This window comes from Psittacula echo (genome assembly GCF_963264785.1).
Source record: "Psittacula echo genome assembly, chromosome: 11".
Lineage (NCBI taxonomy): Eukaryota > Metazoa > Chordata > Aves > Psittaciformes > Psittacidae > Psittacula > Psittacula echo.
Window position 1 is genome coordinate 8844602 of NC_137746.1, and position 14833 is coordinate 8859434.

Below are 14833 nucleotides of genomic sequence, written 5' to 3' on the forward strand. Positions count from 1 at the left end.
ATTCAATAGGAGCTTTGCAATTGACTTCAGATGGGCCAGAATTTCACCCAGAGAGGATTAGGCTTGTATCCGCTATACATCTACATAGAAAATACAGTGAATTACATTTATTTGGCTTTGAATACTTAACCCTTAATCACCCAAGCTTTTACTCTTTCCCCAGGCAGAATTTTGACTCATCCCAGTGAGGTTTATCCCAGACAAGTAGCACAGCACTCGGTCCTGGGGTGAAGACAGTTAGTTCTTGCTGTCTCCCTCAATGCACAATTCAGAAGCATCTAATTATTTTATGCAGGCTCCCTCTGCCTTTGATACACAGCCTGCTTATCGATGTATTCACACAAGTTAAATAAATTTATCTCTCCTAATATGTTCATTTTTAATGGTTTTCAAACATTCACATGAAAACAGCTCTAGCGTAAATATCCCAGAACAAATGGCTGTATATTATACAGGAGGGAGCAGTTGGGCTGCCAGACTGGGAATGCACCAGGCCATCTGGCTCAGGCAGTCTCTCCAAAATCCTCAGCTTTGTTTTCACCCTCAGACTCCAAACAACACATTTTCCACTGTGATGAGTTTACATTTTCCCAAACACAGGTCCCGATCATGCATGCAAATTCCAAACTTCTCCATTCCTCTCTGTACAAGAAAATTAATATCACCTGCGTTTCTGACATGTCACCAAAGGCACAAGAAAGCTGCTAAAATCTGGCGCAACATAAACTTTCCCCGGCACAGGGGTTAGGTTTTGTTTTATGTTTGTGTGAATTTTCTCTGAGTGTGCTGAGGCTCCTCTGAACTTATTGATAACGGGTTTTTTTCCCATGCATGTAGCTGCCAAGAAGGGCCGTGCTATGCACAGAATAGAGAGCTGATCAGATGTCTGCAGACATCAGAGAATGATAGAGAAGTCAACAGAAAAAACATTTGCATCCAGAATTAAAATACTGGGGGAAAAAAGCAAAATATAAACAGAGTCGAACTCTGAAGGAAGGATTTTGACTCATGAGGACTCACTGCAATAGACAATAGCTATCGTGCAAAACTTATGATTTTTAAGATGCCTGAGCCGTATTAGCATCCGTTATATCTTATGGATGAGAACGGCTGAAGAAAAAATGGGTGGGGAACAAGTATTGCAGATTTATTTCCTCCATCTTTCCTAATAGCGAAATATATCAACTTTATGAAAATACAGCTGAAGAAGTAGAAGGCATCTCTTCTCCGTAAATACATTAAAAATCCTTAGACTGGCCTAAAACCTCCGTTTTTATTACAGCAGACATATTTCATGTTTTGTAGGCCATTTCAAAATGCATCATTGTTAGAGCCAGACCTACTGCGGTAAGAGCTGCTGCTTTACGGAAAGCAACGGCTATAAAGTTTGGGATCCTACAGGGTTTTGAACGCATTAGGAATGCGATCCTGACATAAAATGAGGTGCCAAGATAACATAAAAGAAAATGTAATTAAACCAGTATTGACGCCGAATGTTGTTGCTGTAACTGAAAAAGCTTCCCTACAACAGTAACGGTTTGTGCGTAGTATTCACTAATTTTAAATGACAGGGACACATTCTGGAAACATAGCGAGATCCCTGAAAGACATGGAATTCCCATCTTACCCAACACTGCTCTGGAGCCGCCACCAAAGGCTAAGCACGTTATCCCCGATATAACTCAAAATCATGCACTTTGAGACCAATCCTGCCTGAGTTTCCCATTCGGAAGTCCCACAGCCCAGGCTACCACGGAGCGGGCATGCAGCAAGAGCTCATGTTTTGGGGCAGCACACACAGAGTTCACACCTACAGCCCAGATCTGCCCTGGGATGCAGTTCACAACACAATTCTTGGTGCTTTCAGTCACGCCACTCTCCAGCCCTGCTTCTCACACAGCATCACTGCAGACGGAGAATAGACACAAGTGCACCAGGACACGTAGGTCCCTGTGCTCCACCTATGAAAGGACTCTCACCATGAGTTTCTTAGTTGGGTACAGCCGCACAAACAAATCCCTGACTTACTCAGATCAGGAACATCTATACATACACAGCTTCTAGCACAGCAAATCCCTGCCTGTCCACCTGCAGCTTTAATACATGCTGCTAATGGGACATTTATGTTAAATCTATGAGTAGCGATCCTACATACAGAAATCTGTCTGATTTGTAGGATGGATTTTATCTTACCTAAATTAATAATCCACGATACAAAACCTTGCAATTTATAGCTGCGAGACAAAGAGAATACATTTAAACCTGATGTGTCCATATTTAAAAAAATACATATTTAACATGAAGAGCCACGGATACTTTCCTGTATGATCTGGGGAACCTAACTCACCCAAGCTTTGCTTCTGTGGGATTTTTAATTTGCCACCAGAAACCTCAGAGTAGCTGTAATTTCAGTCTGGGAATTTGTAATTATTGAGTGTGTGAATGTGCATGTGAGAGTATCAAGAAGATACTTGCCAGCTGAAACATGTATGCTTCTGCAACAGTTTCATTTAAAAGTAATCATTTCATTATCCAGTTTGTTCTGAGCGTCATGCATTAAAATACTACACCTTCAAGCAGACTGACAATACATTTAACTTTCATTAAAAATTAAAGAATTTTCAGACAGTCTTTGCAATATTTAATTACAGTTTGATGATTTGAAAGTTACTCAAGATCTTCTGTATAATTCACTGTCGTGAACTATAAATGATATATTCAACATTTGGGTGGGCTTCTGTCATGTGTTGTACTTCACTTCCTAACAAGCATTCAGCCGCCAAAGTGATCCCAAATCAGAAATAATTTCACTTTTAAAAAGGAAGAGTTAAAAAAGAAGAAGAGGGAGAATCCAGCCCCTGGCCCCCCAGAAAATCTGGGAGCCGCACATGCTACAGTTTTGACATGACAATGCCCTATTTTTCATAAGCAATTATAGTCCTGCCTGATAAAATTATATACATGAAATTACTGCGTAAGCAAATATGTTTGTTTCTGTAACAGCCCTTCACTCCCTATTTCCTAACCTGAGTTCAGAGGCTTTTGTTCATAAATCCTTCCTTCTCAACTCCACTGCACTTTCCCCAAAATCTGTAATTTGCACTAACTTTGTTTTCCTAAGACTTCCTGAAATCAGACAGAATTTTTCCCCCCTTCTTCTTCATTGTGAATGTGTTTTAAAGCTACACGGTAGGTTTTACAAATAAACTGTATTTCAGGGGTTTTTTTCCACTTTCTCTCCAAAGACCCTCTGATGACTTGATAATAATGAAAGACCACGAGGTCAAACAGTGCCTTAGGATGAACTCTTCATATGCAAGATGCCTTTGTTAAGAAAATTATTTTGAATCTGCTGCTCTACATGAGTTCAGGACTCTGTTTTCAGCAGGGTTATGAGCAGAGGCTTTTGCATTTCCGTAGCGATAGGAGAGCTATTTCAAGATGATATTTATTGATAGCCTCTCTCATATGTAATACGTAAGCTCCAAAAGGACTAAGAGTTCATATAGCAGGAAGATTTTGTTACTTTAAGCACAAACGAACCATTTCATGCCTGAAAAACAAGGAATGGAAGCAAATGCTTCCTCAAGATTCGTTATGAAGAAGGGCATGTTGCTGCTGTTGTAAGTCCTGCAGGGAATGGGCTGTGTTTGGAAGTGTGTAGTTTAACAGAGTTCAGACACATAGCAGATTGTCTGGTAAAATTCATCCAACTTCTCTTTTTCCTTTTTTTTTTTTTTTTTTTTACTGTTGAAAGACAATCTTCAATAGCAGGAAAAGATGTTTTGGAACCATCAAAGAGAGTTTTCTAAAACAAACTCAGCCCTTAGAGCTTTATGTTTTGCAGTAAAGAAGAAATACAAGCCGAGAGTTTTTTCCCTACAGACAACATACAGGGCCTGACTTTTCCTATCGGTACAGAAAAAGCTGGATGTTTTTTCCCAAATAAAATTTAAGAATTTTCTTTAACAAGTACAACAGATTAGGAGGGGGAAAAAACATATTTTAAGGATTAAAAGGCTTAAGAGTGATCCCAACTATTTAAAAGAAACAGAAGAGAAAAATGTTCTAACAGGAGCAGAAGAATACGCTGGAGCAGCAGTGTTTTTAAAAAGGGAGAATCGATTTCTTTGGATACTCCCTTTGTAAAAATGCTGATTTCATACAGGAAAGTATATTGTATAGGTTAGGCACACGACGGGGGCGAAGCTAAGGAGCAACTTACAACTAGGGGTAAACCACTGCCGGGGTCTGACGAGCAGCAGCCAGACAGGCGTTTCGGGGTGACTGTTCCGACACGCGAACGTGCCCCGATCCGATCGCTCCTTTCACCCAGGACCCGGCGGAGGCGCGAACGCAGGACGAACGGACAGACAGACGGAGACCCCGCGCAAGGGCAGCGGCTGGCGCTGATGGCGCTCGGTGCGCCGGGGGAGCCCGCAGATTAATGCTTATTAATTAAGCTGTAAACTCGGCCCCAGCCCTAACAAGGGCGGCTGGAGGATCGCCTTTAGGAGCACCATTTTTCGGAGCTCCCCAAGAGCGGCGGCAGGCAGGGTCCAGCGGAGACCCTCTGCACAGCCTCATCACCGGGGTCAGCTCCTCGACTCGGCCCCGCAGTCCCTGCCGCTACAGAGCGAGTACCCCCTTCCCCGCAGCCTTTTCCCCGCCGTGACAGAGCTACTCCGCTCCGGGGGCGGGTTCGCCTCCGCGGGCCGCCCCACTGCATTCCCTGGGGCCACCCCGACGGCTGCCACCTCCCCAGCACCCCTCCGCGGGCGTTCCGCAACACCTACCTGCTTGGTCATGGAGTCGATGAGTCGGACGTAGAAATCCTGCTCCGTCCTGATCCCTGAAACAAGGCACAGGTGTGAGGAGCGGGGCCGGCCGGCAGCAACGCGCTGGGGCTCGCCCGAGGGCTCGGGCCCGCTGGGGCTCCTGCTCGGGGCCGCCCAGATCCCAACAGCGCTTGGCCGAGGCCGCAGGGATGCGCGGGGCGAGGGGAGTAGTGGGAAGCGGCTTCCCAGCCTCTGGTGGGCTCTGCAGCCGAGGAGGCAGCAGGAGGTGATGGGGCTGACACCAGGGGCTCCCAGCCCTTACCATTGCTGTAGAGCAGCTGCAGGCGATAGTGGATCCCGTTGTTGGTCTTTTCGCTGTTGGCTTCCTGAAGTCAAAAAGGACAGGGGAGGCCGGAGGAAAAAGGAATTAAAAAAAAAAAAAAAAAAAAACAAAAACAAAAAAAAACAAACAAACATATGAAGCTTCTCCATCACTCACACGTCGGCTGTCCCCAGGGGTGGACAGGATGGCTGTCACCCCCTCTTCCCTGTCCCGGGCATAGCAAGGGATCAGGGAAAACCCCCTCCCTGGCTGTCCTTCGGGACCGGGGAAGAGTCAGGCGCCAGGGACGCAGCCCCGGGGAGCAGAGTGGGGAGGGCCCTGTAAAGGCGGCCGAGCCTCAGCGGGGCGCAAGGCTACTCACCTTCTCCTTCTCCACGAAGCCCACGAAGGCGGTGCGCTCGATCTCCACGGGCTGCCCCTGCCGGTCGTACAGAGCCAGGACGAAGTGGAAAAAGTTGGACTTCCTCAGGTTGGAAGGAGGCTGCTTCTCGAAGTGAGCCCGAGCCAGACCCACTCCGCTGGGACCAGAGGGACGCGGGTTAGCGGCAGCCTCAACGACGCGGCCTCACATCCCCTTCTCCACCCCCACAGCCTGCTCCCAGGCCCATGCCTTCCCCGGCCGGGCCCGGCTGGACTCCCCCGGGGCTGAGCATCCCCCACATACACAAGTGAGTCCCTCCGCGGCTCTTCCCTCCGGGCAAGAGGAAAGCCGTGCTTTGCCACACCGAATCCCATGTGAGGCCGGGAGCGCGGCAGAGCCCAGAGCCCATCCCGCCCTCCGGCGATCCCCGAGCCGTCCCCCCGGCACCCACCACCCCTCCCCGGGGGCCGTGCCCGCCCGCCGCCGGCCCCGCATAGAGAGGAGCCGCGCTCAGCCTCGCCGGCGCTCTGCCCCGCGGAGCGGCTTCGCTCCTGCCACTTCTCAAAGTCGGCTCGGAGCTGTCAGCCCAGCGCCCATGTGCCTGATCTTTCAGTTTCGGTCCTGCGAGCTTTCCTTCCCCTGGCCGGGGCGGTGGGTAAACAGCCGAGGAGACAACTTGAAATATTTCAGGGTTGTCCCTGCAGAAACTTTCCCTTCCTTAGAGGGCTCCAGAGGGAGGGGTGCGGGGCGAGGTGGGAGACACCGGGAGATGTCAACATTAAACTGCTGCCGGCTCCAGGGCTCAGGCTGCGAATCCGCATCAGGGTTTCCTTCAATTTTTTTCCTTTTTCTTTATTTTTATTTCCTTTTTTTTTTTTCTTTTTTCTATTTTTTTTTTTTTTTTCCTTTCTTTCGCAGGGAAAAGGATGAGAAGAAGGGGAAATGAGAGCGAAAGCGAGTTTGGGCACAGCTTCACCAAACCCACCTCCTCTTTAAAAGGATTTCTTGTTAAAAATCTAAGATAAGTGGCAGCGGTTTTACAAAAGGACTTCGAATTAAATTTCTCTCCTAGAAAGCTTTGCAAAACTCCAGCTTATCGGAGGAGAAAGGAGGCTGCTGATTCTCTGTAGGATAAGAGAGAGAGGTAGGGAAATATATTTTGGATACCTCCGTGCACAAGTCGCTGCTTATCGGAGGAGAAAAACGTTATTTGGAGATCTTCAGACTAAATCAGCAAACATAGTTTTGAAAACTCTTTCCTGCGCGTGAACGCAGTGGGCTGAAGAGATTAAAACACACCTATTCTCACCTAGCCAGGCTGACTGACTTCTCTGCTGTCATTATTGTCATTACTTGATAAAAAGTCATTGCTACGGGACAGGAGGAATAAATATTTAACTGGCTACTTCTACGCGAAGCTCCCTGCTGTTAACAGAGCTCCAGAGCCGGCTTTTGGGCTGGTGCAGGGGGGAAAGCGCTGCCTGCGGGGAGCCCGCGCTGCCGGGGCGCGGAGCCTGCCTACCTCTGAGCGGCCGTGCTAGCGTCCAGGACGCCGGCTCCCTGCATCCACGTCCGCACCGCGTTCATCCCCGCGCCGAGGGGCTCTTCCTTCATGCTGCTCCCACTCCGCTGGATGCTTTCCTGAATCCCAAACATGAATCAGAAACAACAGCGCAAATCTTCCTTCTTTACTCAAAAAAAAAACAAAAAAAGTGATGAAATCGCCAGCAGGCTGTTATACAGGGTTTTTTCTCTCTTTCACTCTTTTTGTCTCTCTGCAGCTGATCTCTGGAATCAAAGCAAGTCAGAGAAAGCGATCACAGGCACGCACATTAAGGGAAAAAAAAAAATCCAGAGGCAATCAGAGCCCGGTTTTGTCGCTGCTGCTCGCTGCGTGTGCAGTTTGTTTGGGTGCGTGGAGGGGCTGGTGGGGTGCTGGGGGCTGGTTGCAGCTCTTGCAAGCCGGACGAGTACTTGAAGTCCCTTTTGTATGAAAACACCCCTTGGATGGCAGCAGGCAAAAAAAAAAAAAAAAAAAAAAAAAGGAAAAAGAAGGAAAAGCAAAAACAAAAATCTCAGATGCAGTTTAAGAAACAATAGGACGAACGGGAGCTGCGGCAGGCTCTGCTACATCAAGTGTCATTTTCCAGTGACAAGAGAGGCAAGTTCCCCCCCTTCCTCCCCTCTCTCTTTTCTTTCTTTTCTCCCTCTTTCTTCTCTTCTCTTCTCTCCTCTCCTCTCCCAGCCGAAGCGCTCGCTCCTCGCTCCTCTCTCCTCCCTCCTTCAGCCGCGCAGGAAGCGAGCTGCCGGAGCCGGGCGCACGCCGGGAAGGGAACGAGAGGGGCGCACCCGCGGCGGCGGCGCGGACGGACGGCCAGAGGGAGACCCTGGGGCTCCCGGTGCCCCCTCCCTCTCCCGCAACGCCGGGCGGACTCGCCGTCTCTCCCTATGGGAGCCACTTTGACTGTCCCCGCCGCCGAACACGAGCCCCGCAGCCCCGGCGGGCGGGGGGCGGGGCCGAAGACACCACGCCCCCTCATTTGCATCGCGTCAGCGCTCCACCCCCGCAGAGCCGCAGCCAATGGCTGCCCGCAAAGAGCCGCTGCGGGGGCGAGGCCATTCCCCTCTCATTAGCATAGCCCCGCCCAGACGGTCCTGTCGGCCCGGGGGAAAGTTGTCCCGAAGCCCCCCCGGGGCGGGGGGGGCATCGGCACTAACGCGATCGCGCCTTTGTTCATGGACGAGGCGGTGGCGCTGCTCGAGGGACAATCGGGGCTTGGGGTGCGGACACCCCGCTCCCCGCACCGCTTCCCCACCACAGACCCTGGGGCCGTCCCTCGCCGGGAGGGCTCCGCGCTCTCGCACAGCCGTGGGGACAAGCGGCAGCGCTAGCCGCGAGATATCCGAGCTCCCCCTCTCCCCCGGGGCCGCCCCCTGTCAGCGCCAGGCTGTCGACCCCGAGCCTGACCGCCCAAAGCCGGGGATGCGCCCCACGGCCATGCCCCATACAACGGGTTATCCCTAGCACCAGCGCCGCTGGAAACACGCGTGGGGCCGGACCCTCCAACTTCCCCCCTCCAAATCCCCGCTGAATCCATCACCCCTCTCTCCCTTTCCTGTCTCACTCCCTGGCAGCAGTGCATGGCTCTACAGGAGCAGCACATTTCCTAACGGGACAGCTCAGAAAGAAAGTCTGGGGTTTTTTTCCCAGAGAAAATAACACCAGAACCAACTCCTGCCCTCGCTGGGAAACCGCTGGGCTGGCGGAGTGGCGAGGCAGCGGCCGCAGTGCCCGCATCTCTTCGCGGGCTCCCCGCATCAGCCTTCATCCCCCCTGCCGCACCACTCGCATCCTCGCCAGCCGCTCCAGTAGTCGGGCTCTGGCCACCGCCTCCCCCGCCGGCTCCTGCCGCGGAACGGGGTGCGCTGCGCGGGTTCTATCTCCCCAAACAAGGGCTTGCGAGGCATTTGCACATGTAATGAAACAAAACCCGGCGCATCCCGGGCTACCCGCCCCCTCCCATGGCGATGTCAAACCGCGGAGGGGCTACGGGGACCCCCCGACCGAGCTTGGAGCGGGTAACCACTGAAGTGCCTGGGGTATCTCTGCCTGCTTCCGTGCCCCGCCTTTCCTCTCCGCCTCGGGGTGCGGAAGGTGCTGCCCGGCAGCGGGTGGCGGGGCTGGCGGCCGCCTACTGCCCCTTCCAAGGGCCGCGCAAAGCACTGCTAAGGGCCCCGAACCGGAGAACAGCCAGCCCAGGTACGACACGCTACAAAAGCACCGGGATACAGCTCTGTAGGCACCTTAAAAGCAATCTGACAACTCTCTAGGACCCTCTTCCAGTCACCTGTACATCACTTTGTGTGCAGCGGCATCTGAGCACACAGCTAAACGTCAGCCAGAGATACAAAGATCCCCAAAGCAGGCACACAATCTACTTCTAGCACCTCTCTGGCAATGCTAAACTGCGATCGAGCCCCAAAGCCGATGTGGCTTTAGGAGAGTCCACGCTCGAAACATCCACATCCCAAGTATGCTGCACTCTCACACAGGAACCGTCACAAATTGCAAGTTTTCACATTCCCTGCAGATGATATTTGAATCTTCACATAATGTTACTGTGTCATATCTCAGGGATATGTGGAAGAACACAGCCATACATGAATATTTACGCCATAGGTATTGCATAGAAATAGTTTGGTCCCAGCAGTGCTCTGGCTTACTGGTTTTCCTCAGGCTGCTGCTCTATCACTTGTATCAAATCCAGCATAAATGCTTCCATGGTGAGATACATTTTGCAATTAAAAGCTATTTGCACCTGTACTGATTGCTCTTTTCCCAGGACCGGGATCTGCCCAGGGAGGAATAATGCATTTGAATCAATATACCAAGTAGTTGGCAGATTTTGCCCTTCAAATCTGTTCGGGGGATCAGGGGACCGTTTCCGTGCCTTTTCCTGGATGCTGCAGGGAACACCATCCCAGGAGCAGTCTGAGGGCACCTCCACCGGGCAGGGACTGCCAGCCACGACAATAAAAGTGACAAGTTCTCCACTATGTTCCTCCTTGCACTCACACATACATGTCCGTCTGTGCCCAACGAGCAGCCAGCTCCTTGAGGCTCCTGCTGAGGCTGGGTGGATGCCGCACCTGGGTCTTAGGAAGTCTCAAAGCCACTAATTGCTGCAAGGAAGAAAGAGTTAAACACTGCTCGACCCCCACAGGAGGAGTGTGAAAGAAAAGCAGAGCTGAAACAAGGAAGGGGTGAGAAAGTCAGGACTTTTTTGGGGAAAAAAAAAAAGGAAAAAGAGAGAAAAAGAAAACAGGAGCTGGCAGGAGGCAGGAGATTCTGTGCTCCATCCACCCACAGGGGCCAGCCCCAGCACACTGGGGCTGGCATTTTAAAGAAGTCCCAACTGCCTTTAGCACTCCATACTCCTGGGTCCAGTCTCTGGATCAAAACCACCGCATTCTGACTGCAGCAGAGAAGCTGCTGCATGTGCACCGCTGCCGGTGCTGAGGCCGGAGAGTGTTTCATATGGAAAGCTGGGTTTGTCCTTCGCTCAGCATGGCAAAGGAGCTGCAGGATGCTTGCAGCCTGCAATGGGGGAGTACCTGGTAGGCTGCTGGGGCTCAGCACTGAGCTGGTTTGCTGCAGAAGGACATCGGGCACGTTGCAGAGAGGTTCCCTGCAAGCGCGAGTGAAACGCTCCCAACATACAGTGCAGAATTAAGCACACACAGACTTTGCAGGCTGTGATTTGCTTCCAGGGCTGAGGAAATGCTTCTCTCCCAAAGCAAGCAAGAGCCACACAGCTGAGCTGTGGATTTTACCCCAGCAATGCAAACCCATAAACTACAGCTTTGCAGCATAGGCAGGAGCAGTTTATAAACAGGACCAGGACACGGTCCCCAGGCAGGGATGGGGTGACACTGGAAAAGAGGAGGAAAGGGCCAGCCCTGGCTTGCTTGTCTATATAGGAGAAAACAGGACTCCTGGGAATCGACTGGTTTTGAGGCCTTTGAGCAAGGGCCCATGGAAGGAGGCCTAAATCCAGGAGACAAGCACAGCCCCTGTGAGGCTGGAGGCAGAGATCCCGGAGCACAGGAGTCTTCTGCATGGAGAGAGGCCTCTCCCCTGCCCTGACGCAGTTTCCAAGTGGGCTCAAGGCCCCTCTCGCCTCTGACCTGGAGTTTATCCAGGACAACTCCCTCCTCCTGCCTCCAGTCCCTCTCCCTGTGCCATGGGGCTCCCAGCACAGCGGGACAAGTCAGGCACTGCTTTGCTCTGCCCAGACCCTAAGGGAGGAAAGAAGTGGTTGGAAATAGGAATTTCCAAGGGAAAAGCTTCTGCTCCCTCCTCCCTGACATTTGCAGCTGGATGAGACACCCCCAAAGGGACCATGCTCTTTCCTGCTCTTCTCAGAAGGAGGCAGATGAACAACAGAGCTGTGCCGATGGGGGGAAAGGGAAAAGCAGCCTCTTCTCTCCAGGTGGGACCAAAAGCAGAGCACTTTGAGCACATACCTGCACTTTCTGCTGATGGCAGAAGTGAAAGGGGCTTGGGGGTTTGGGAGCAGTTCACTGTATCTTCTGCAGCAAAGATGCTTTTCATGAGTATTTGCCTTTACGGCAAACAGGCTCCTGTTTCAATTCAAAAACTTCCCATCCTCAGATGAATCCAACGTCTGCCCTTGCAGGTGACGACACTGTTCAGCTACTCAAGGTGTTTTATCCCTCATTCCTGGCTTGCTCCTGAGGAGAAAGAGAAGAAAAAGGCTAAAAGAACTGAGGGTTGGGATATGATGCTCTGATTAGGAGAAAGGGGCCTGGATGCCTCTGGGATGAGGCAAAGAGCCTGTCCACAGCACGATGATGACAGAAACCCACTTTTACCCCAGATGCCTTGAAGAATCAATAGCAGGTGACCAAGATGGAAGCGTTTCAAGCATGAGTTTTTATCCTCCTGGTCCCCCGCCCCTTGGGGACTGGAGATCCCCGGGATGCCTTGGCCGGGATGGGGCTCACCTCTCTGCTGGCCTGGGGCAGGGTTAACTCCCGCGGGTGGGAAGCAGAGGGCACTGAGGGAAACCTCTTCCCGCCTGGCCTGCAAGAGGCGGGAGGAAAGGGGGACCCCTCGCGGGGTGCCCGGGATGGGGGGGCGCGGGACCCGGTGTTCCCCCCTCGGTGGAGCTGAGCGCCTCGGGCCCGTGGGGGGGGGGCGGTGCCGGGGCCGCCGCGCCATGTGGTCACGGCGCCACCTGGTGGTCACGCAGGGGAACTGCTCCCGCCGGCACCGCAACCGGCAGCATCGCGGGGCGGACACGGGATTAGGGGAGCAGCTCCCGCGGCGCCTCCGCCGGCCCATGGGGACCCGGGTCTGACACCAAACCTACCGCTGAGCACCGGCGGTGAGGGGCAGGGCTGTCCGCCCGGGTTCGGGGAGCTGGTTGCCACGGGCCACCCCAAATACTGTCGGTGCTCACATAGCGCGTAGTGCTACCATTCCGGGGCATGGGCACCGAGTCACGTCCAGCCGCGAAAGTGCTACTGCCTTCCGGGGTCAGTAGGGCCGCCTGTGGAGCGCCAGCAACAAGGACCCGATGGTCTGTCCCCAGAACACACCATAAGAGCTTCCTGGCAACCCTATGCACCCCAAAAGGGCAATCCCTCTTCTTCCACTCATCAGGGCAGATGAAACCCGTTTTGTTAGTTTATCCATGGAAATTGCACTACTTTACAGCCAGCTGCAAATGCCCGCTCCTCACAGTACTCACACAAGCTTGCAATACATTCAAGACTAGCTTGTACTTATTTGTTTATGCTGGCAGCCACTGAGCAGATTATGGTTATTTTATCACACAAAATCTTGCTATGATTTTTTACATTGTCAGTTCAGCAAAGCATGTAAACATATAATCAACTGCTATTGACTTCAGGGAGATGTAAGTACATGTCTACCATCTAAGAGGGAAGGGAGAAGCCCAAAGACATGTACTCCCTCCCTCCTAGAGGATGAGTTTTAAGCACATTAAATGGAATGGTTTTAAATATCTACTAAAGTTGTCACACGCTTTGCTGAATCAAGACTGAATATTATCAGAAGTATTTAAGTGACTCAGGAACCTGTATCTCCTGTTACATGCTTACATAAACTCTGAGAACTTTACATTTTGAGATTTTGATTTTGAAAGGTGCACAAGTCCTTTTGAAGGGCATCCTCCACAATCTCAGGCTCTTCTTTCAAATAGGGGAGTGATAGGAGAGGCAAAACACTTGCTAATGCAGCAAGGTCGGTTCTCTGTGTGTACGACCCAAACGCTCAGGATTTGGCTGTGCGGTTTTTTTTGCTGGTCATTTTGAAACCTATTTTCTCTGGTGTTCATGGTAACATCAGAAGGTCTTAGTTCTGTTTCTGCTGAAATCACAAGTTCATCATCTGGGGTCAGAAGTTTGGCCTGGAGCATACCTTTGACCAGGGAGATTTTGCCAGGGCACAGCATTGAAGCACTTTAGTTGCAATGACTTTTAAAATATAAAAGATACTCACTTTTATATATACTTTCCAGAGCTTTGGACAACTCAAAGTCCAAGTCTCCACTTTATGTGACCCAGAACAGGGCATTTCATTGGTTTTATCTTTGTCCAGGATCTGTGTGACTTGAGGAAATCACTTGGACTTTTCATGCCTCTTCTCAGGACCTTTCTTAACTATTCTACCTGTGTGAAAAAGCAAGAAAGGTGAAGAGAGAACCAGAAAACAACCCATCGCATGAGAAGAAAACACCACACTCATTAGGAACTTGGGTTATCCTGTGTTAGAAAATCTGTACCTGTTTTAAAGCCTGCATTTTAGCAGCACTAAAATGTGCTGAAACACTCTCCTGAATAGAAATTTTGTTGGAAGCTGCTGTTTGCTACCAAGTATTTGTGCAGGGAATGAGGCATTGCAGCCCTTATTCACACACAGCTTGCTCTGACTTGCTTAGGAAAAGGGCAGCTCGTCTGAGCAGGCATCTGTGTGCATGTGTGCCTCTTCCATATGCACACACATTCATTATGGATGATATACAAATGCTGTTCATGCTTCCTGAGCAGATTGTTATGGTAAGGCTCCCATCCCACTGATCTCACTGCAGGGCTTAGGAAGCATTCAGAAGCCTCCCAAAAATGTGTTACGATCGATGTTAGGGAGAAATTACTTCCTCCAGCACTGAAACAGAGTCATTGTCGTGGTGTGATGAAGGAACTGTTAAACAGACACAGCAAGAACACTGGAACTGGATTCTAGCCAGGGTATTTCAAACAACTTGTAAAAAGTTCACTGATTCTTTAATGACTCCACCTGGTTAGAGCAGGACCTCTGTTTTATGTGCCTTCCAGAAGATGTGTTGCAAGAGGAACGTGTCGTAGATGATATGAATCAAGCCGGTTCCTCTAACATCATGTTGGTCTGGAATAGCTGTTGACCTGATGGAGTGTTAATGGGAACATTTATTTGTTTCTTTATCACTACAAAGATGTCATATATACTTACCCTGCTGCTGCCACCGTTCCCAAAGGGCTGTCAGCACAAGAGCCATTATAACATGACTGCCGGAGGTAATTCTTTTTTCCCCCTCTCTCACACATTATTTCTTCAAATGATTCTGTAAAGAAAGAAAGAACTTAGATACAAAAATTGCTGCTAAAAGAACAGTGCAGTGTGATGTGAGCCAAAGAAGCTTTTCTAAACGCCTGTCAGTCTCTGCTTTTATTGCTTATAGAAAGCAACACACAGAGATTCCACATCTGTCTTGGCATGGGGTGTGTGTGAGGCATGGTGAGGACGGGATGAGATTTGCCACCGGG

The 14833-nt window shown here is 50.8% G+C and overlaps 1 protein-coding gene across 10 annotated transcripts in view; it reads right to left on the reverse strand.

Annotated features, from left to right (window-relative positions):
* EBF1 (EBF transcription factor 1) overlaps positions 1-7919 on the reverse strand; it is a gene marked incomplete at its 3' end in the record, with an annotated part of 275559 nt that extends 267640 nt beyond the window's left edge. For all 10 annotated transcript variants that reach the window (XM_080626996.1, XM_080626995.1, XM_080626994.1 and 7 more), the window contains exons 1-4: positions 7005-7919; positions 5483-5639; positions 5101-5164; positions 4797-4852 (exon numbers count right to left, since the gene is read on the reverse strand). In XM_080626996.1, the coding sequence (XP_080483122.1) occupies positions 4797-4852; positions 5101-5164; positions 5483-5639; positions 7005-7138 (411 nt within the window). In that variant the 5' untranslated portion in view covers positions 7139-7919. The remainder of the gene's footprint in view (positions 1-4796; positions 4853-5100; positions 5165-5482; positions 5640-7004) is intronic.
* Between the last annotated feature and the right edge of the window lie 6914 nt (positions 7920-14833).